Consider the following 23,974-nt stretch of genomic DNA (forward strand, 5'->3'; position numbering starts at 1 on the left):
AGGGAATGATCAAGGAATTCCTGGGCTAGTGGGAGAATGAATGACTTATGCACTCACTTGAGAAATGATGTCCAAACCTGGTGTTCCCAATTAAAAATTAGTCAGACCAGATACATAGAGCAGAATTAGGCCATTTGGCCATTCAAATCTAAGCCACTTATTCTCATTCTAATGCTCTCTCCTTGATCCCTTTACCAGTCAAGAATCTATCTATCTCAGTCTTAAAGACACTCAGTGAATTGGTCTCTGCAGCCCTGTGCAGCAATGAGTTCCACAGAGTCCGCAGTGTCTAGCTGAAGAAATTCCTCCTCATCTCCACTCTAAAGGGTCATCCCTTCGCTCTGAGGCTGTGCTCTCGGATCCTAGTCTCTCCTACTCAGAAACATCTTCTCCGTGTCCAAACTATCCAGGCCTCTCCGTATTCTGTAAGTTTCAATCAGATCCCGCCTTCCCCCCCCCCCCCCCCCCCCCCCCCCCCATTCTTCTAAACTCCATTGCATACAGACCCAGAGTCCTCAATCGTGTATGACAAGCCCTCCATCCTCAGGATCATTCTTGTAAACCTCCTCTAGACCCTCTCCAACACCAACACACTCTTCCTGAGCCTTATACAGCCTCAGCAGTACATCCCTGCTCTTGTATTCTAGCGCTCTTGAAATGAATGCTAACATTGCATTTACCTTCCTAATTACCAACTGAACCTACGTGCTAACCTTATGAAAATTCTAAGTCCTAAATCCTTTTGTGCTTCAGATTTCTGAAGCCTTTCCCCATTTAGAACAAATTCTGCATCTCTATTCTTCTTACCAAACTGCATAACCTCACACTTGCCCACATTGTATTCCAGCTGACGTTTCTTTGCCCACTCTCCTAATCTGTTTAAGTTCTTCTGCAACCTCCCCATTTCTGTAACACTACCTGTCCCTCCACCTATCTTTGTATCATCTGCAAACTTGCATCAGTGCCCGGAGTTCCTTTGTCCAGATTGTTAATGTATAAAGTGAATAGTTGTGGTTCCCATCATGGACGCTTGCAGAATTCCACTAGACATCGGCTGCCATTCTGAAAAAGGCCCCTTTATTCGTGCCCCCTGTCTTCTGTCAGTCAGTCAGTCAGTCAGTCAATCCTCTGTCCATGCCAGTACCTTGCCCCTAACACCATGGGCTCTTATCTTACTTAACAATCTTCTGTATGGAATATTGACAAAGACCTGGAAATCCAAATAGACATTCTCTGGCTTTCCTTTGTCTAACTTGCTCACTATCTCCTCAAAGAATTCTAATAGATTTGTCAGGCACAACCTCCTCTTGACGAAGCCGTACTGACTCAGCCTGATTTTCCCAGTCCACCTGCATATTGAAATCCCAATGATTATTGTATTTCAGTTGGTTCTGAAATAACACAGTAGTTCAGTTCTTGTACAATCCAGTGTTATAAGAAAATCGCGCAATAGCCACACCATTTAAACTGATGGGGCCAGAATTGCGTTATAGCTAATACCGGTAAGGAAAGTTCGTGTTCTAGAAATAATAGTCTAAATTCTTCGATTGAGTTAAAGCCAATTCGTGTTGAAGAAACGCACATTATAGCAGAACAGACTGTACTGCCTTTATTACATGCCTTTTCTATCTCCTAATTTAATTTCTTCCCAAATCCTGACTACTGCTAGGAGGCCTGTACATCATTTCCATTAGGATCTTTTCCCTTTGTGTTTCCTCACCTTTACCCACACCAATTCTATGCCTTGACTCTAATTACTATTTCCCGTTGACCTAATTTCATTTCTTACTAACCAGGCAACCTCTCACCCTCTGCACATCTGCCTGTCCTCTCAACAGGATGTGTATTTTTGGATATTTAGATTAGATTAGATTCCCTACAGTGTGGAAGCAGGCCCTTCGGCCCAACAAGTCCACACCAACCCTCCAGAGAGTAACCCATCCAGACCCATTTCCCTCTGACTAATGCACCTAACACTACGGGCAATTTAACATGGCCACTTCACCTAACCTGCACATCTTTGGACTGTGGGAGGAAACTGGAGCACCCGGAGGAAAGCCACACACACACGGGGAGAATGTGCAAACTCCACACAGACAGTCGCCCGAGGCTGGAATTGAACCTGGGTCCCTGGCGCTGTAAGACAGCGGTACTAACCACTGTCTTACAGTGGTGCCCTTGTTCCCAGTTTTGATCCCCTTGCAGCCATGTCTCTGTGATACTCACAACGTCGTACCTGCCAATTTCAATCTGCGCTACAAGCTCATTTACCTTGTTTCATTTACTGTATGTATTTAATTACAATACCCTCAGTCTTATGTTGACTGCACTGCAACACCCCTTCTCATAGTTGTCCCCTTATCTGCTGTGCCGAAAGTTAGATTCCTGCTGCTTCCCATACTCTCTGTCCTATTACTTGTTCTGGAAACTTTAATAATTGCTACTCAGTCCTTCTCCCCTTTAACTTATTCCATGACTTTTCATGCCACTGAACTTGGTCGTGCACTTTATCCTGTTTTGGTTCCAAATCTTCCCTGGACATTTAAATGTTTGTAGTTCAGAGAGTCAATAAAATGTGGTCCCTTCGAGGGTCCTGCCCAAAACATCGGCTCTCCTGCTTTTCTGATGTTGCCTGACCTGCTGTGCTTTTTCTAGCTCCACGTTTTATCGACTCTGACTCTCCCAGCATCTGTGGTCCTCACTATCTCCTAGTTCAGATAGAGACACTGATTTTTAACGTCTCTGCAAAGATCAGTTCCATTAAAGCCTCTCCGACCCTCGTGCACGTGTCTGTGAGTGCGTGTGCACATGTCTGTGTGTGTATGTGAGTGTGCACGTGTGTGTGAGTGTATGTGAGTGTGCACATGTCTGTGTGTGTATGTGAGTGTGCACGTGTCTGTGAGTGCGTGTGCACATGTCTGTGTGTGTATGTGAGTGTGCACGTGTCTGTGAGTGCGTGTGCACATGTCTGTGTGTGTATGTGAGTGTGCACGTGTGTGTGAGTGTATGTGAGTGTGCACGTGTCTGTGTGTGTATGTGAGTGTGCACGTGTCTGTGAGTGTATGTGAGTGTGCACGTGTGTGTGTTTTAGGAGGGTGGGGGAATAGATGCATGTACCATCATTGGGCCAAACCCCACAAGTCTTGAATATGAAGAACCATAATGCTGAGGACCCTCCGTTCTCACGTGAATCTGGGGTCCTTTAGCTGAGCAGAGAGTTTACATTGATGACCATAATGGGGATGGAATTGTCTCCATTCTCTAAATCCAGTTGGGAATAGGATGGGATTGGCTGGACCTGACCAGGGTCATTGACAGAACATGGGCAAAGTGTAGAGAAAAGAGGAAAAACTCACCAAAGGAACAGCCCATTGTGAGGGTGTAGTTCAAGCAGCATGTCACGAACACTGCCTCATGGTCATTCCTTGTCCAGTAGTTGAGCTGCTGCATGGACCCTCTCTCCCGTTTCACTGAGTTGTGGAATCTCCCTGAGCCAGCTCAGAGAGAAAGGGCATTTCATCACATTGGCATTGCACCAGTTTTCCTTTTTGTTAGATTTTTTGAAAAAAAAGAGATTAATCATTATTGAAACAGCTCTATTAGGCTTTCATTAAAACGAATGATCTAATATTCAGTGTTCCTGGTTTGCAGGAGATAAGTATTGGGTGTTCAAGGAGGTTACAGCTGAACCTGGATATCCTCATGGGTTGGTGCAATTAGGAAAAGGCCTCCCTCGAGAAGGAATTGACATGGCCCTGCGCTGGGAACCTGTGGGAAAAACCTATTTCTTCAAAGGAAACAAGTAATCTAATTTTGTTTGTGTTTTGTAACAACAATAATGTTGTGACTATACTGTTCCAAAGTATGATAAGCATGTAAAAATGGTTAGAGTGTAATTTTCATGGAGAATAATCCTTGCATTATACATATGTCTGTTTCATCTTTGGTCTGAGCTGGACTCAGCTGTTCACGAACTTGACTGAACCAGAAGGTTAAAATCGAAGGTTTAACTGGAGATCTGAGCTCCTCATCTCCACTGACACTCCTTCCCATGCAGCATTGACAGACAGCTTGTGTGCCTCATATCAAACCTGAATTCTGCCTGTCCCATTACTGCAGTGCCCTGAGTATTGAGGTCAATCCTCCACCTCCAATCCAAACCATCAAGAGCACATCTCATTGCTGTCTTATTAAGCAGTGTGGCTGAGCAGGGAACAGTCACTTATTGTTAGCTTACTCCTGGGAGAAACTGCTGAAATTCCTGAGAAGGTGCTATGTAAATGCAGCTTTGCCTTTAACCCATTAGAAGCTGATCACAGGGTTTCAGGTGTCTCAGTGGACATGGGCATCAAGGCCAGGCCAGCATTCACTGCCCATACCTAGTTCATATAATCACAGAATCCCTACAGTGCAGAAAGGGGCCATTCGGCCCATTGATTCAACACTGACCATCCGAAGAGCATCCCACCCAAACTATTTAGGGAAGGAATCTACCACCCTTACCTGGGTCTGGACTACATGTATCTCCAGACCTACAGCAACGTGGTTGACACTTGATGGCAATAAATCCTGGGCCTAACTAGTGACGCCCTCATCCTGTAAATGAACTTCTTAAAAAAAAAACGTGACCTCTGAACATTGGGGTTTGCTGTGTGTGTGTGAGACTGATGATGGATGCTGGGAATTCAGTGAGGGGATAGTGAAATGATGATGTTTGTTTCATAGATACTGGAGGTATAATGAGGAGAAGCAAGCATCAGATCCTGGCTACCCGAAACCCATCACCATCTGGAAGGGAATTCCAGAGGCACCTCAGGGTGCCTTTGTGAGCAAAGAAGGAAGTGAGTATGTAGCTGGGAAACTGAAATGGTTCTATCATTCGGTGAGTTGGTTACTGGAATCTGTTGGGCAATTATCCAGAGGTCTAATTCCACCAGGACATTGAATTCTGGAAACTGGCACCAGGAGAAAAGCAACAGAATGCAATGAAAACACAGAGGGCAGGTGTGTCACTGAGGGCCAACATTGGATCAACTGTCAATCTCTCAAGTAGCAGGATTTGATTCAGTCACATCTGTCCGTGTCTGAGTGAGACCTTGAGGCAGTCTGCAGAAAGGAGATGTGCAAAGAGATGCTGTCTGTCGTTAATTGTTACACTGGGGTCTCTGCTGTTGAATAAACAACAGAGATATCAGTTCACTACTGAGTGTATCCTACACAGCTCAAACAGGAGGAAAGGCAGAAAGGAACCAATTTTCAGAGAACTTACAGAGAGGTACAAAAACTGTACAGAAGTTAATGAGGACTTGTGTAAACTGGTCCAGGAATATTGCGAAGGGTAGAGAGGGAGAAGGCTTTTGAAGTTTGTTCAGGAGAATTTACTAGATCAAAATATTTATAGTCCAATGAGAAAGTGGATGTTTCTGGATGCATCAGTGTCTTTTTGGAGGGTGGAGGGTCAAAGTGCTGGGGTATGGGGGCCAGTGATCACTGTATCATAAAGTTCAGGGTTAGTTATGGAAAAGGACAAGGAACAATCTGCAGTAAAAATAATGAAGTGGAGGAATGCTAACTTCATTGGGAGTGAGAATGGATCTGACCCAACTAAACTAAAATAAAAAAAAAACAAAGAACTGCAGATGCTGGAAATCAGAACCAAAAGCATAGCTTGCTGGAAAATCTCAGCAGGTCTGACACAATCTGTGAAGAGAAAGCAGAGTTAACGTTTCGGGTCCTGTGACGCTTCCTCGGAATGGAATCAAAGGTCAGTAACAAAATTATAACTGATCAATGCACTGCCTTTAAAGAAGAGATAGTTTGAGTATATAGAACATAGAGCAGTACAGCACAGTACAGGCCCTTCAGCCCATGATTTTGTGCCAAGCATTTATCTTAATCTAAGATCAACCTAACCTACGCACCCCTCAATTTACTGCCGTCCATGTACTTGTCCAGCAGTCACTTAAATGCCCCTAATGTCTCTGACTCTATACCACCACTGGCACCCACCACTCTGTGTAAAGAACCTACTTCTGACATCTCCCCTATAACCTTCCTCCAATCACCTTAAAATTATGACCCTTCGTGATAGCCATTTCTGCCCTGGGGAAAAGTCTCTGGCTATCTACTCTACTATGCTGCTTGTACCTTGTACACCTCTATCAAGTCACTCTCTTCCTCCTTCTCTCCAGTGTGAAAAGCCCGAGCTCACTCAACCTCTGTCATAAGACAAGCCCTCCAATCCAGGCAGCATCCAGGTAAATCTCCTCTGCACCCTCTCTGAAGCATCTCCCATCTTTCCGAAAATGAGGCGACCAGAACTGGACACAATATTCCAAGTGTGGTCTAACCAGGATTTTATACAGCTGCAGCAGCAAAACCTTGTGGCTCTTAAACTCAATCCCCCCGTTAATGAAAGCCAAAACACCATACGCATTATTAACAACCCTACCAACTTGAATAGCAACTCTGAGGGATCTATGTACGTGGATCCCAAGAATCCACTATTCCTCCACACTGCCAAGAATTCTGTCTTTAACCCTGTATTCAGCATTCAAATTGGACCTTTCAAAATGAATCACTTCACATTTATCCAGGTTGAACACCATCTGCTGCTTCTCAGCCCAGCTCTACATCCTGTCAATGTCATGTGTAGCATGCAACAGCCCTCGACACTACCTACACCTTTGTGTCACCAGCAAACTTACTAACCCACCCTTCCACTTCTTCATCCAAGTCATTTATAAAAACTTCAAAGGGTAGAGGCCCAAGTACAGAGCCCTGCGGGACACCACAGATCACCGAGCTCCAGGTAGAATTCATTCCATCCACTGCCACTTGCTGTCTTCTTTCGGCCAGCCAATTCCGTATCAAGACAGCCATATTTCCCTGTATCCCAGAACCTCCTAACCTCCCATACCTACCTACAGTTAGAGAAAATTCTCACCAGTGTCGTGGACCAGACCAAATCCCCTTCAATATATCAAGGAGATAGCCTAAACTTTAACTTTTATCTTATTTAAAGGCAAGTGTAAGATTCTGTGTTCCAGATGTAATTCAATTGGTTACATAACTTTGCTTGAAGCAAAACACGCTTTATTCTTACTCTACAATTAAAATACAAACAAAAGAAAGAAGAATTGCCTAACTTAAACTGTGTTGGAAACTTAACTGAATAATAGATTATTTAACTACTAAACAGCAACTGTTCCAGTGTAGTAATATCCTATAAGCACACCTTTGGCAAAGGCAAATTCAGTAAAACAGATTGTCTCGCATGTGATTCTGGCAACAGGAAGAGAGCCCCAGCTTTTAGCTGTAACAGAGAGAGGAATAAGGGCTTCCACATCCAGCTTCAAAACCCCAGCAAAGGCTACTGAAAGCTAAACTAAAACCCTGATTCTGGAGGAGACTAATTCCACCTATTCGGGCTGCTCCTATTTTCCAACTTTTAAAAAATACAAGGCCTCACAAGCTGTTTACTTTATTGGCTTGGAATAGACCCCTCAGTACCTCTATCTCTCCACTGTTCATAAAAAAATAAGCAGGACAAAATGCACCTCTTAAAGCCATAGTATTGTCACACCAGGGGGTACCTGCCCTCGACCTCTTCATAGCAAACTGCCGCCGCGATATTAACCGCTACCTGAACTCCCACACCCCTCTCACCCACTCCAACCTCTCACCCACGGAACGCGCAGCCCTCCACTCCCTCCGTTGCAACCCCAACCTCACTATCAAACCAGCAGACAAGGGAGGCGCAGTAGTAGTTTGGCGCATCGACCTTTACACCGCTGAGGCCAAACGCCAGCTCGCAGATACCTCCTCCTACCGTCCCCTTGACCATGACCCCACCCCCCACCACCAAACCATCATCTCCCAGACCGTCCATAACCTCATCACCTCAGGGGACCTCCCATCCACCGCCTCCAACCTCATAGTCCCACAACCCCGCACCGCCCGTTTCTACCTCCTGCCCAAAATCCACAAACCTGACTGCCCCGGACGACCCATTGTCTCAGCCTGCTCCTGCCCAACCGAACTCATCTCGGCATACCTCGACACGGTCCTGTCCCCATTAGTCCAAGAACTCCCCACCTACGTTCGTGACACCACCCACGCCCTCCACCTCCTCCAGGATTTCCGCTTCCCCGGTCCCCAACGCCTCATCTTCACCATGGACATCCAGTCCCTGTACACCTCCATCCCCCATCACGAAGGACTCAAAGCACTCTGCTTCTTCCTTTCCCGCCGTACCACCCAGTACCCTTCCACCGACACCCTCCTTCGACTGACCGAACTGGTCCTCACCCTGAACAACTTTTCTTTCCAATCCTCCCACTTTCTCCAAACAAAAGGAGTAGCCATGGGCACCCGCATGGGCCCCAGCTATGCCTGCCTCTTCGTAGGGTATGTGGAACAATCCATCTTCCGCAACTACACTGGCCCCACCCCCCATCTTTTCCTTCGCTACATTGATGACTGTATCGGCGCTACCTCGTGCTCCCACGAGGAGGTTGAACAGTTCATCCACTACACTAACACCTTCCACCCCGACCTCAAATTCACCTGGACAGTCTCGGACTCCTCCCTCCCCTTCCTAGACCTTTCTGTTTCTATCTCAGGCGACCGAATCAACACGGACATCTACTACAAACCAACCGACTCCCACAGCTACCTGGACTACACCTCCTCCCATCCTGCCCCCTGTAAAAACGCCATCCCATTCTCCCAATTCCTTCGTCTCCGCCGCATCTGCTCCCAGGAGGACCAGTTCAAAATACGTACAACACAGATGGCCTCCTTCTTCAAGGACCGCAATTTCCCCCCCGACGTGGTCGACGGTGCCCTCCACCGCATCTCCTCCACTTCCCGCTCCTCCGCCCTTGAGCCCCGCCCCTCCAACCGCCACCAGGACAGAACCCCACTGGTCCTCACCTACCACCCCACCAATCTCCATGTACAGCGCATCATCCGCCGTCACTTCCGCCACCTCCAAACAGACCCCAGCACCAAGGATATATTTCCCTCCCCTCCCCTATCAGCTTTCCGTAGAGACCACTCCCTCCGCGACTCCCCTGTCAGATCCACACCCCCCACCGACCCAATCACCACTCCCGGCACCTTCCCTTGCAACCGCAGGAGGTGCAACACTTGCGCCCACACCTCCCCCCTCACTTCTCTCCAAGGCCCCAAAGGAAACCTCCATATCCGCCACAGATTCACCTGCACCTCCACCCACATCATCTACTGCATCCGCTGCAGCCGGTGTGGCCTCCTCTATATTGGGGAGACAGGCCGCCTACTTGCGGAGCGATTCAGAGAGCACCTCTGGGCCACCCGGACGAACCAACCCAACCACCCTGTAGCACAGCATTTCAACTCCCCCTCCACCGAGGATATGCAGGTCATTGGACTCATCCACCGCCAAACCACAACAACGCGACGGTCGGAGGAGGAGCGTCTTATCTTCCGACTGGGAACTCTCCAACCACAGGGGATGAACTTGGACTTCACCAGTTTCTTCATCCCCCCCCCCCCCCCCACCTTGTCTCAGCCGAATCCCTCCAGCCCGGCACCGCCTTCCTGACCTGCAGTCGTCTTCTTGACCTCTCCGCCTCCATCCTACTCCGACCTATCACCCTCACCTTGACCTCTTTCCACCTATCACATTTCCAACGCCCCTCCTCCAAGTCCCTCCTCCCTACCTTTTATCTTCTCCTGCTGAACACTCTCTGCTCATTCCTGAAGAAGGGCCTGTGCCCGAAACGTTGAATCTCCTGTTCCCTGGATGCTGCCTGACCTGCTGTGCTGTTCCAGCAATAAAGTTTCAACTTTGATCTCCAGCATCTGCAGACCTCACTTTCTCCTCGAAAGTTAGATCAAACAAGTCCTGAGTCTGAAAAATGATGAGAATTATAGAGGCGAAGCTGAAGAAGAGCAAGTTGTTTGTGACTGATGTCAGACAGTAGTCCAAGTGAAACCAGGGCTAAATCCAGAAGGTTCTGAAGGGAACTGCAATAGCAGGAGAGAGAGGGATTTGGCTTAAATGTACAAAATCATTAAGGGTCAGGTTCAGAGTATAGTCAATAAAACACCTAGCATCCTGGCAATAAAGGTACAGAGTGTAAAGACAGGGAAGTTATATAAAACTTGCATAATATAGTTGGCCTCAGCTGGAGTATTGCATTTAGTTCTGGGCACTGCATGTTAGATAGAATGTGATGTCTTTGGAGACAGTGTGCAGAAAAGATTCGAGAATCATTCCAGAGAAGAGATCCTTCCATTACAGGGATTGGAGAAGCTGCAGTTGCCCTGCCAAATTTATTAGAATTGCTTAAGGATGTAACGAGCAGAATAGATAAAGGGGGAAAAGTGGATGTAGTATATTTGGATTTTCGGATGTTCAATAAGTTACGAGATATTAAGCAACTTAATAAGAGCTCATGGTGCTGGATGTAGTATGTTAGCATGGATAATGATTGGTAACTAACAGATAATTGGGATAAGGGGGGCATTTTCAGGATTACAACCTGTAACTAGTGGACTGCCACAGAAATCAGTGCTGGGGCCACAGTTATTTAGAATAGATATTAATGACTTGGATAAATGAAGTGGATGTACAATCGCCAAGTTTGCGGCTGACACACATCGGTGAGAAGGCAAGTAGTGAGGATGACACAAAGATTGTGCAGAGGGATATTGACAGGTTACAAGACTGGGAGAAAACTTGACAGATGGAATATAGTATGAGACAAATGGGAGGTCATGCATTTTGATAGAAAGAAGAGCTGAATATTATTTAAATGGAAAAAGACTGAAGAAAGCTACCGCACGGAAGAGTTTGGGAGTCCTTGTGTATAAATCACAAAACGTTAGCATCTAATTTCAGAAGGTAATTACAGAGATAAAGGGAATATTCTATTCCCTTTATTTCAAAGGGAATAGAATATGAAAGTAGGGAGGTTTTGCTAAAAATTATACAAGGCACAGGCAGACCACAGCTAGAATAATGGGAATGGTTTTGGACCCTTCACCCAAGGAAATATATACTGGCATTGGAGGCAGTCCAATGCTGTTCTTGGGTACGGGGGGAGTGTCTTAAGAGGGGAGGTTGAGTAGGTTGGGCTTATACTTATTGGATCTTAGGGGAATAAAAACCAACCTTATTGAAACATACAAGATTCTTATGGGATTTGGCAGGGCTAATGCTGAAAGATTGTTTCCCATTTTGGGCAAGGCTAAGAGCACAGGTCACAATTTCAGATTGAGGGTTGACCATTTAAGACAGAGATGAAGAGGAATTTATTCTCAGAGGGACTGAATCTGTATATTTATTTTTTTACCACAGAGGGATGTTGAAGCTGAGCTATTAAGTATGTTCAAGGCTATGACAAGATGTTTAATCAATAAGGGAATCTAGAACTATGGGGAAAAGACAGGAAACTGGAGTTGAGAATTATTATATAGAGTCATAGTGTCATTGAGATGTACAGCACGGAAACAGACCCTTTGGTCCAACTTGTCCATGCCGACCAGATATCCTAAATTAATCTAGTCTCATTTACCAGCACTTGGCCCATATCCCTCTAAACCCTTCCTCTTCATATACCCATCCAAATGTCTTTTAAATGTTGTAATTGTACCAAACTCCTCCACTTCCTCTGGCAGCTCATTCCATACACTCACTACCCTCTATGTGAAAACGTTGCCCCTTGGATCTCTTTTATATGTTTCCCCCCTCACCCTAAACCTATGCCCTCTAGTTCTGGACTTCCCCACCCTGGGGAAAAGACCTTGTTTGTTTACCCTATCCATGCCCCTCATGTTGGGCCACGATATCAGTGAATGGTGGAGCAGACTCGATGGGCTGTATAGCCTATTGCTGCTCCTACACCATGGTCCCATGTTGTCCTTAGTGAAGTTTAAGAGGAGATTTAGTGGAGTGTTTCAAAATCATTAGGGGCAAGACAGAGTAGGTAGGGAAAGTTGTTCTCATTGGTGAAAGAATTGAAGTCAAGAGAGTACTGATTAATTGGCTGAAGGTGTAACATTTTCTTTAGGATCTCTCTGTGCTGCCTGAGAGTGTGCTGAAGGCAGATTCAATTACAGCTTTCAAAAGGTTACTTAATAATAAACTCTTGGAAGGAAAATTCCTTTGGGGTTAGGGAACTGACGAGTCGGTGTCACTGTCTGAGCTGCTTTTGCAGTGAGCCAGCGTGAATTCAGCAGGCAGAATGGCTTTCTTCTGTACTATAATGTGGTTCTATGGTAATAAGAAGTGACATTCATGACAATGATCCAGAGAAACATCCAGTAACTGTGGCTGTTTTAGCACAATGTGCCTGTGCAACTACCTGGCTCAAGCAATCCTGGGCTAATCCTACTGTGCTACCCATTCCATTCAGCCTTGTACCTTAATCTCCTCTTTACCTCAACCAGTCTCAGTGGCAAAACTTCTATATTCCAAACACCATTAAAAATTTGAAGCTGCAGATGCAAAGATCTTCCTATTGGTTTAACTTTCTTTCTTTCCTTTTCAATTAGCTTATACATATTTTTACAAAGGGAAGCAGTACTGGAAATTTGACAATCAGAAGTTGCTTGTGGAGCCTGGCTATCCCCGCTCAATTGTCAAGGACTGGATGGGATGCAATCACAAAGATGTCAACACGAGCAAAGACCGTCGTCGACCTAATGACGATGTGGACATCATGGTCCAGATCAATGATGTGCCCAGCACAGTAAATGCCATCGCTGTAGTCATCCCTTGTATCCTGTCCCTCTGTATCCTGGTATTGGTTTACACCATCTTCCAGTTCAAGCAGAAAGGGTCACAGCAGAACCTGGTGTCCTGCAAACGCTCAGTGCAAGAGTGGGTTTGAAGATCTGAGCACAATAGGACAGGCATTTTTGAAATGTCATTGGTTCAAATGAGGGCTATTTGTGAATGAGGCAGGAATCTTCCAACCGTGGGAAAGATGACTCGAGAGCCTAGAATCTCTGAACCTTGGGGTATTTGTGGTGTTTCTACCGACTGAACAAGGGAACCGACAGGGAACTGGGAGCCTCCTGCAACACACACATCACGTCTTTACTACAATGCCTCATTCATGTTTTCAGTGTGCCATTCTGTGTAGGCCCAGTCTGTGTGTGTGCTTTAACACATGGATAGACCTTCTGTCATGAAGAGGGAAAACCGCACAGGAGAAATGAGGACAAACTCCATATTTTTAATTCTTCATTCTACAAATCAACATCTTCAGTGGAGTTGAACGTTTTCTTGTTTGGGATAGAGCTACACCACAAAATATTCCTGGAAAACTAATACCATCAAAAGAAGAAATGTTGAATAAGAAAGGATTTTGCTGGTCATGATGAGAGACCGTATAACGTTACTTGAACAGAGATTTTGAGTCTTAAACAAGAGTGTAATTATATTACACATTAACTGGAACAATCGGAATAAGTGAAAATGTGGATTCATGAATCCGCAGGGGATTTTAAAAATTTCAATGTATTTTGAAATAAGTGGGGGCCAAAATATCTACAATAGTTAAACAGCCTTAAAACATTTTCTTTTTGTTAGTTGTTTGGTCAAGTCTTTGAATGTCAACATTAACGAGTCCTTGTGAACCTTCATCAGTATGTCATTATGAAACTGTGACTATGGCAACAAGAGGCCTGATTACATTCAGGACTAGGCCGAGCATGCAAAGCAGTCAGTGTTAGCAATACCTGTCTTGTGTACTGGTAGATCCAGATCCAGATGGTGCCACATATCCAGTGTCCTCAAGTCATTGAACAAACAGAAGTGCTATTTGATGGTCCCGGAAGGAAGCTGGAGGAGTTACTATCTGAAAGAAAGAACAATGACTTGGAAATGACCAGGATTTGATGGCTGATCTAAATCACAGTATTATTATACAGTTACCACTTAGTCTTTGTGAAAATTGACTGAGTGACTGATAGTCGGTTAATGACTTAATATAGATAGAGCTTTTAAACAGCATTTCAGAGGAAGCTGATTTGCCAGTTGTTAAAAGTTTGTGTAGTTGAGCTGCTGTTGCTGTTGACTGTCAGTCACAATGCTGCTGCATTGCACTGAGTCTGGTAAATGTAAATGCTTTGAAAGAGGTTTGCAATAGGACATTAATTGAAAGCATAGTAAAAAGTTCTGATGTACAGTTAATCTTTTACTAAACAGGTTTGCCATTTCATAGAAAGTTTTTTCTTTATCTAGTCAAACAATATTTGGGAAAGCAAGAAAATGACGTTTTACATCAGACATTTTAAAGTTTGTTTTTGTGACCAAAATTCAAATTGGCCCATCTGAACTTGGTCATGCAGTTTAGACAGTGTTTCTTTGAGACTCGGAAGGTTCAGTGTCAAGTGATAAAAATGGATTGTGACTGACTGTTCTCACCCAACAATAGTAACGTGCTTAATGGAGTAAAATGGCTGGCCATTAAACCATTGATGATTAATCATAGTAGTCAGTGTTACCTGACTCCATTTAAAATTTACTGTCCCCACAGACTCCAACTGCAACAACGGTCTTTTATTGGGTTTATAGGAGCTACAGAATGAAAGGTGCCAGCTATTTTGTCAGAGGTGGCCAAGATTATTAAACCATCACTTCATATCTCCTGACAATATTGTCCAATGCTTTTAAAATCTGTATTGATTGTTTAATTGAGTTTTTAAATATCTCCCTACAAAACTGATAGATACACATTCAAAACCATGGATCAAAGGCGTCAATTGATTTTTGTAAGTTTTTGGGATGAAATTATGGATCTTCTTATGAAAGTGTTTAAGACAATTGTCTACAATGATATCTAATTGTACAAATATATTGGTACCGCGGTCGAGTATACATGACAGTAACTGGATTAGAGAGAGTCTTGCTGCATTGAAGCTGCAATCATCGATAAGCATTTGGAAGGTTTAAATAACAACCAATTGTCATTTATTTTGGAAATGTTCTCCCATTTCTCTGACCTTTTTGTCTTCCTCTGGAGACTGTACTGTATCAGTAAATACTTTAGCAGCTAGACAATGGACTATTTCAGTTGTTGCTGTCCTGATGGTCAAGAGGAACAAGTCAATATTTCTGTAACTTCTCAATTAATTTAAGATTTATTTTTGCATCAACTGATTTTTGTATTGGTTTTGAGCGATCCAATGACACTGATTTAGATACTTCCTCTGTTTGTTTACACAGACCAGCCTTCAGGTGTTACACAATATATCCAGGTGGTTATCAGCTGTAGCTGAATTTTAAGTTTCAAATTGTTCAATTTTTTAGTGTTTATTTGTTAAATCCATTCATGTTAATTTGTGATACAGTTTCTGTTTTAAACATTCCACACTCTGTAGCAGCCACTTTCACACTCAACATGGCTGCCAAAGCTGCTGATCAATCAATATGGTGGTTGGCCTAAAGTTTGTTTGTATTGAAAGAATCTGATTAATCGGTAATGTTCAATGCAATCAAATGTTTTGTGCTCCAGTGGAAACAGTGAGCTGAGCCTGAGGCTTACACAGATGTAAAAGATGATGTAGGAATTCTTTGCAAAGTTTAACAAAAATCATGGAAAGTTTCACTTAAGATTGTCAGGTTTTTATTCCCTCAACTTTCCAGTTGTTATTATCATTTAAGGTGAATGATAAATAGTTATGCAAAGTTTCCTTTGAGAGGAAATGAAAAACTTGATATTTTGGGGTTTATTTATTGTGTAATTTGGCAAAAGAAATTACTCAATGGAGGAGAATCTCAGCTGAGCCCAAAACATCTTGTTTGTACCCAACAGGAGTCCTGGCTAAATCCACTCCCCACACTGTCAAATAAAACTCAGGAACCTACTACTCCAAAAGCAACACCTTTTAAGAACTTTGACTCAGTAACAGGACCAGCTGAGAGGTTGTTAAATCAAATTAAATCCTTGCATTTATTTATTAATACAGTACAAAAGCAAGGGAGTTATACTAAACTTTTATAAACCTCTAGTTAGGCCCCAGTTGGAAAATTATATCTAATTCTAAGTGTAGACACTACACTTTTGGGAAGGTGAAAAGGTCTTGGACATTTGAATGAGGAACTTCAGTTAATGAGATGAGACTGGAGAAGCTGGAACTGATCTCCATAGAATAAAGATGATTTAAGAATGATTGAATTTATTATTTGTTCAAAGGGTTTTGAGATAATAAATCAGGAGGATAGGTAACCAGAGGAACAAAGATTGACATTGATTGAGAAACACCAGAGGAGACAAAAGGATAACTTACTTTACGAGGCTAGATGCTGTGATCTGGAATATAATGCCTGAAAGGATAATGGTAACAGATTCAATCAGAACTTTCAAAAGGGAAATTAGATACATACTGGATTAGGAAACATTTCAGACACACTGGGAAAAAACAGCGGTGAGTGTGATTCATTGGATAGCACTTTCTAATAGCTGCCACAGAAACATTAATGACTTCATTTATGTAGCACCTTCTAATATAGGAAACCACCTCCTCATGGCATTTCAAAGATATAGCAGAGAAAAACGTACAGTCAACTAATGACTTGGGTAAAGGAGAGAGATTTATGGAGAAATGCTTGAATTTAGGGTTGTGGGTAACTGAAGGTTTGGCCACTATTTGGAGTTTTACAGATTAGGATTACTATTTAGATTGCAGAAGAGTGTGGGACTTGGAAGGGACTGCAAACAATTGAGGGGAAGTTTAAAATTGTAGTTCACAAAGCATGAGGATTTCAGCAGCAGAGAGAGATGGCAGGGGGAAGATAGATGCCTTGATGGAAGGGAAAATAAAGCATATGGTCAGAATGTAAGAGATATGGAGTTAGAAGATCAGCTCAGGGTCGAATGGAATACAGAGACTGTGGATAGTGGCTCAGCTTGATTCAAAAGCTGTTACATTCCTAGAACCCACTAATAAACCTGTGGCAGAACTTGTACAATGGGACATAACCATATTCATGCCATTATCTGAACAAGTTTAAAAAATGAAATGAAATTCCCTTTTCCATTTTGGTGTAAGGATCGGCTCCTCCAGTTTCTGGTCTCCATATCCTTTCATTTTCTCTGTAAATGTTGTTTGGCGAGATGCAGTTTTCAGTGTCAAACTGAGTTCTTTCTTTCACTTTGAGCCTGGCAAACTGTTACTTGCTCTGAAAGTGCTTGGATTAAGGAGATTAAAGTCAGTACTGGTTCACTCTCTGTTTCAGGATTTACATTTTTACTGATATGAAAACAGACTGACTACAGGCTCTCCACAATGTATACGAACAAACCATGCAGAATCAGGACAGGCAATAAGAACTCAATGGTACAATTTTAAAGAGGTGTATGTACTCAAATTGTTAAAGATGATAACACAAGCTGAGAAGGCTGTTTGAAAAAGTAGACTAGTTCCTTGACTTTATTAAATGAATACTGGAGTACAAAAAGCAAGGAGAATATGCTAAATCTTTTTCAAACGGTATAGGCCCTAGCTGGAGTATTATGTCCACTTCTGGCACTGCACTTCAGGCAGGATGTTCAGGCGCTCAGTAGCAGGAATAGAGACTTCAGTTACGTGGAAAGACTAGAAAAGCTGGGATTGTTCTCCTTCAAGCAAAACCATTTGAGGAGACTAAAGCAGAGTGTTCAGATAGTATCTACCAATCCTTCCTTTGGTATACAGTAAATCCTCACAAAGTATTGGTTGCATTTCTGAAACTGAGACCTTAACATGAAAAAAAATCAGAGGTTCCCAATGACATCTGTGTTAAAGCCAGTGTTGGGTTCCTTCAGATATTTCTCACCTGGAGAAAAGAATGTAAAACTTGAAATACTATACGTGTACAGCGCTGTGCATTCTCAACTGAAATAACTTACATGATAAAATACATCACTAAATAAAAAAGGAATACTTAAAAATTGCTAAAAGGAGACAAAATGTTGAAGCTTTTGTCATATTCTACACATTCATCAAGACCCATATACAACATACAGACACGCGAACCCACAGCATGGCCACAAGCTCTTTCAAAATTACTATCTTTTTCCAACATATTCCTCATAGAAGCCATTGACATTTGACACTATACAACAAGATCGAGATGTGGACTGGTGTGCAATTCTGTGTTCATCAAAATCATGAACTTCAAAACTGAATGCACCTGTATTAGTTTCAATAATACCATGCACCCAAGTAGCTGAGATTGTTCCATGGTCCCCTTTGGGCCCAGCACTTGCTAACAATTTTATTGGTTACCAAATCAAGCAAAGCTGTGGTGAATGATCCCTTAACCCTTACATATTTCTGATTTAAACATTGGCAATACTTGAAGAATCTGTAGCTGCATCAAATTTTTTTTTATCTTTACAAACTCCATGATGTGCTCAAATTTCCAACTGAGATGGAGCAATCAAATGGGCTCACTTTCCTCAATGTATTAGTTGAGCAATCTGGAACTGAGTTCTATCTATCCGCTGTCTGCTGAGAGCCTATGTTATAGAGTCATACAGCATTGAAACAGGTCCTTCAGCCAACATGTCTATGCCAACCAACAAACACCAAACTACACTAAACACATTTACCTACACTTGGTCCATAGCCCACTGTGTCATGGCATTTTAAGTGCTCAGCCATGTTGTGAAAGGCAGTGTCCCCCATGTGTCCACCATCCTCTCAGGCAGTGTCCCCCATGTGTCCACCATCCTCTCAGGCAGTGTCCCCCATGTGTCCACCATCCTCTCAGGCAGTGTGTCCCATGTGTCCACCATCCTCTCAGGCAGTGTCCCCCATGTGTCCACCATCCTCTCAGGCAGTGTCCCCCATGTGTCCACCATCCTCTCAGGCAGTGTCCCCCATGTTTCCACCATCCTCTCAGGCAGTGTGTCTCATGTTTCCACCACCCTCTCAGGCAGTGTCCCCCATGTGTTCACCATCCTCTCAGGCAGTGTCCCCCATGTTTCCACCATCCTCTCAGGCAGTGTCCCCCATGTTTCCATCATCCTCTCAGGCAGTGTCCCCCATGTTTCCACCATCCTCTCAGGCAGTATCCCCCATGTGTCCACCATCCTCTCAGGCAGTATCCCCCATGTGTCCACCATCCTCTCAGGCAGTGTCCCCCATGTTTCCACCATCCTCTCAGGCAGTGTGTCTCATGTTTCTACCACCTCTGGGTGAAAAATGTTTTTCTCAGATCTTTGCTAAACCATTTGCTTCTCACCTTAAAGACATGGTGTTTGATCTTAGACACATCTGCCACAGGGAAGAGGTTCTCATTATTTACTTTGCCTATGCCTCTCATAATTTTGTATCCCTCAATCAGAGCCCCCTTAGCCTCCTCTGCTCCAGGGAAAACCAAAACCAGCCTATCCAGTCTCTCCTCATCACTGAGACTTTCCATCCCAGTCAACGTCCTGGTGAATGACCTCTGCATTCTCTCCGGTGCAGTCATGTCCTCCCGATAGCGTGGTGACCAGAATTGCATACAGTATTCCAGGTGTGGCCTAGTCAAGGTTTTATTGATCAACACTTGCTTGCTTCTATATTCTACGTCCCAGCTAATGAAGGCAAGCATCCTGTATGTCGTCCTCACCACCCTGTTCTACCTGTGCTGACACCTTCAAGGATCTCCAGATTTGTACAACAAGGCTCCTTTTTTGCCTCAGTACTGTCTAGGGACCTACCATTCATTATGTACATCATTCCCTTATTACATCTCCCAAAATGTATCACCTCCCACTTCGCAGGATTAAATTCCAACTGCCATTGCTCTGCCCAATTTACCAGGTGGTCAATATTAGACTGTAGCCTGAGAACATTTTCTTCATGATCAACAATGCCCCCAATTTTCATGTCATCTGCAAGCTTACTAATATCTTCTACATGCACACTGAAGTAGTTAATACATATGAAAAACAGCAAAGGACCCAGCACCGATCCCTGTGGTACACCACTAGTCACAGGCTTCCAATTACAAAAACAACTCCCCAACATCACTCTGTCTCCTATTTGTAAAGCAGTTTTGGATCCAGTTTGCAAACTTGCCTTGGATTCCATGGGCCCTTACCTTTTGGATCAGCTTCCATGTGGGACCTTGTCAAAAGCCTTATTGAATTCCATGTACACCACATCGACTGCATAACGATCATCAATATATTTAGTCACCTTTTCAAAGAACTCAATTAGCCAGACATGATCTCCCTCTAACAAATCAATGTTGCTTTTCAAGTATTGATTAATCCTGTCCTTCAAAATATTTTACAATAATTTCCCTCCCACTGACATCAGATTATCTGCTCTGTAATTACCTGGCCTATCCCTGCTCCCTTCTTGAATAAAGGAATCACACCAACCAACCTCCAGTCATCTGGCACTTCACCTGTGATCAGTGAGATATTAAATATCTCTTGCCAGGGCACCAGCTCTCCACCCTTGCCTCCCATAATAGCCTGTCATACATCACATCAAGCCCTGGGGATATATGCAACTTTATGCCCACCAAAATTTCTAATACTCCTGCTTATTAATGTTAATGTGTTTGAGAACCTCACCATCCAAACTGAAATCCCTGCTATAATGTCTTTCTCCTTTGTGACTATAGATCAGAAGTATTTAAGATCTCATTGGTGTCCTCTGACTCCATGCAGAGGTTGCCCCATTGGTCTCTAAAAGATCCCACTCTTTCCCTGGTAACTCTCTTATTCTTAATGTACTTATAAAAAGTCCTGGGGTTTTCCTTTATCCCAAATGCCAAAGATATTTTGTGGTCCCTCGTTTCCCTCCTAATTTCATTTTTAAGCACCGCCCCTTCCCCCAAACACACACTATGCTTTTGAAGTTCATCCCTTATTTAATGGAGAGGTATCAGCCTAAATCTCATTATCTCTGGACTAAACAGATATAATGTCCTGGGGATCTGGATTCAAATTCCACAATGGCAATAAAAATAAATAAATTTGGTATTAATGGCCATGAATTCATAGCCAATTTCAGGAAAAATCCACCCTGTTCACTAATGTCCTTTGGGGAGGGAAACTGTCATCTTACCTGATCTGGTCTACATGTGACGCAGCAATGTGGGTGGCTCTTAACTGCCCTCTGGTTAATTAGGGATGGGCATTAATGCTGGCCTGGTCAATGATGCGCACATCCTATTAATTAATTTTTTTTTAAAATGCTGTGCTTGACACCTCTTAAGAAACATGTTTGTGTTCCTACATTCCTACATGATACAAGATTAATCTTATTGGCAACCTCGTGAACAGGACTGTGGCTATCTGCTCATTGTGTAGGCTTGATGTTGCGATTGGGCATATCAAGACTGTCCTGCATGATTACCCTGATCTAACCATCACTCACTGTAAATGGTGAAAACTCAAGGGCCTATGTCCACTGCTTTTGATGTTGACCTGTACCTAATCTACCTCAGATTAGTCTGGAAGGGGAAGGTGCTTCAACAATTGGAACAACAGGCGAAGCAAGCTGTGTCACCTGTGACCAAGTGGTTTTCCCCCCTAACAGGATACTGATGTCAAGCCAAAAAGGACGTTTCCCCTCCGCATAAATGAGTGGTGTGATTTGAGTCTCACTGATGGTGCGGTGACAGTGTGTAGGCCGTAGGTCCCAACAGCTGGCAGACCTTATCGAGCAACACGTCCTGTGGATCATTCACAGCGAGCCAGTCATGCTCACCCAGACCCTGCTTGTAAACCTCTGAAAAGCATGCCCAACCTGCTAGTGGGAGCAGTTTATTGAATGATGTGAACTCTGCCTAGAGTTACACTAGAATCAATTAAAGACCATCAGTAAAGCAGTGGGATGTATTTGTACCTGCTGGAAGTTAAATATATGCAAACCCAGGATCCACTTTTAATAAGGTAAAGGAATTTGTAAATAATTGCACCTTTTCCATGAGAAATGTCCTGGGGACAATCAATTGCTGCTGCATCCCCATGGTAACACCCTGACCAATCAGAATCTCAGTGACTAGACTGAGACTGAAGATTGACAGTTAACCGCTGTTGCTGAAACCCCAAGCCAGTGATGACTCAACCAATCAACATACTCTTCTCATGCTGTTTAAAATGATATTCATTAGCAAATTTCAAGAAAACTGATGTTCATTTTTATATGTTTCTATGTCCTCATTTTGATGAGTACAAGGCAAAAAGCTTCAACTTCATGACTCCTTTTTAGCAATGTTTAGGTTCTGAACTACCAGGTATTTATGAATATATAAACATTAAAAGTATGCATTATACAGTACTGTACTTTTAAACTAACTGGGCTCCATCTAGTGACACTGACTGGTCAGTGCAGGTATCAGCTGAAATCCCAGGATGACCACCACTGACCAGCTCCTCCCACTAACTGGAGCCCAGGATGTCAGTGTGAGCTCAGGAGTACGGCCAGCTGTCAGGAGAGGGCCCCCAGACAGAGGGCAGGAGGCAAGGCCTGGTGACACAATACTGGGGAGCAAGTTCCGAGGAAGAGGCAAAGCCTGGGAGGAATGCCCAGGGCAGGAAACTGAGGCAAGGCTGCAGGGAGGCAATGTTGGGATCCAAAGGGTAGCGGGGAGGAAGAGAGTCTGAGGGCCAGAACAGAAGTGGCAGGGACGAGATTGTGAGATAGTACAGTCCATAGAAGAGGATTCTGTCAGAAAATAACATAAGCAGCGTTCAATGAATATATTGTCACTACTTTATGAATGACATTCAGCAGGATGACTTTAAATCAACAGTTACTGTAAAATGAGGAGGTGTTAGCCAAGTGGTATTATCTGACTGTTAATCCAGAGAGGAAGTGAGGACTGCAGATGCTGGAGACCAGAGTTGAAAAATGTGGTGCTGGAAAAACACAGCAGGCCAGACAGCATCCGAGGAGCAGGAGAATCGATGTTTCAGGCATAAGCCCTTCTTCAGGAATGAGGCTTGTGTGCCAATCGGGCTGAGATAAAAGGTAGGGGGAAGGGAATTTGGGGGAGGGGCACTGGGAATATGATCGGTGGAAGGAGGTGAGGGTGAGGGTGATAGGCCGGAGAGGGGGTGGGGGCGGAGAGGTCGGGGAAAAGATTGCAGGTCAAGAGGGCGGTGCTGAGTCCGGGGGTTGGGACTGAGATAAGGTGGGGGGAGGGGAAATGAGGAAGCTGGAGAAATCTACATTCATCCCGTGTGGTTGGAAGGTTTCTAGGCGGAAGATGAGGCGCTCTTCTTCCAGGCGTCGTGTGGTCAGGGTCTGGCGATGGAGGAGGCCAAGGACCTGCATGTCCTTGGTGGAGTGGGAGGGGGAGTTAAAGTGTTCAGCCACGGGGCGGTTGGGTTAGTTGGTGCGGGTGTCGGAGAGGTGTTCCCTGAAATGTTCCGCTTCATTGCGGAGACAGGCCGCCTACTTGCAGAACGTTTCAGGGAACACCTCTGGGGGACACGCACCAACCAACCCAACCGCCCCGTGGCTGAACACTTTAACTCCCCCTCCCACTCTGCCAATGACATGCAGGTCCTTGGCCTCCTCCATCACCAGACCCTGACCACACGACACCTGGAGGAAAAGCGCCTCATCTTCTGCCTAGGAACCTTCCAACCACATGGGATGAATGTAGATTTCTCCAGCTTCCTCATTTCCCCTCCCCCCACCTTTTCTCAGTCCCAACCCCCGGATTTAGCACCGCCCTCTTGACCTGCAATCTCCTTCCCAACCTCTGCACCCCCACCCCCTCTCCGGCCTATCACCCTCACCTCCTTCCACCTATCGTATTCCCAACGCCCCTCCCCCTATCTTTTATCTCAGCCCACTTGGCACACCAGCCTCATTCCTGAAGAAGGGCTATGCCCGAAACATCAATTCTCCTGCTCCTCGGATGCTGCCTGGTCTGCTGTGTTTTTCCAGCACCACATTTTTCAACTGTTAATCCAGAGACCCAGGTAATGTTCTGGAGACTTGGGTTCAAATCCCACCATGACAGACA

At 44.2% G+C, this 23,974-nt stretch overlaps 1 protein-coding gene and 1 long non-coding RNA gene across 2 annotated transcripts in view; one reads left to right on the forward strand and one right to left on the reverse strand.

Annotated features, from left to right (window-relative positions):
• The window catches only part of mmp24 (matrix metallopeptidase 24), a 91,347-nt gene extending 74,119 nt beyond the window's left edge, over window positions 1-17,228 (forward strand). Inside the window, exons 8-10 of the mRNA XM_087994637.1 lie at window positions 3,652-3,802; window positions 4,726-4,841; window positions 12,547-17,228. Coding sequence (XP_087850763.1) covers window positions 3,652-3,802; window positions 4,726-4,841; window positions 12,547-12,884 — 605 coding nt within the window. The 3' untranslated portion in view covers window positions 12,885-17,228. The remainder of the gene's footprint in view (window positions 1-3,651; window positions 3,803-4,725; window positions 4,842-12,546) is intronic.
• Window positions 3,209-16,406, reverse strand: LOC122560341 (uncharacterized). Its single transcript, XR_006314717.2, has 3 exons — window positions 16,291-16,406; window positions 13,738-13,856; window positions 3,209-3,544 (listed from the first exon to the last, which is right to left on the reverse strand). It is a non-coding gene; the product is annotated as an uncharacterized LOC122560341 (long non-coding RNA).
• Window positions 17,229-23,974: the final 6,746 nt, after the last annotated feature.

This window comes from Chiloscyllium plagiosum, unplaced genomic scaffold (assembly GCF_037043375.1).
Source record: "Chiloscyllium plagiosum isolate Xiang-an unplaced genomic scaffold, Cpla_swu_hap1 HiC_scaffold_15, whole genome shotgun sequence".
Taxonomy (NCBI): domain Eukaryota; kingdom Metazoa; phylum Chordata; class Chondrichthyes; order Orectolobiformes; family Hemiscylliidae; genus Chiloscyllium; species Chiloscyllium plagiosum.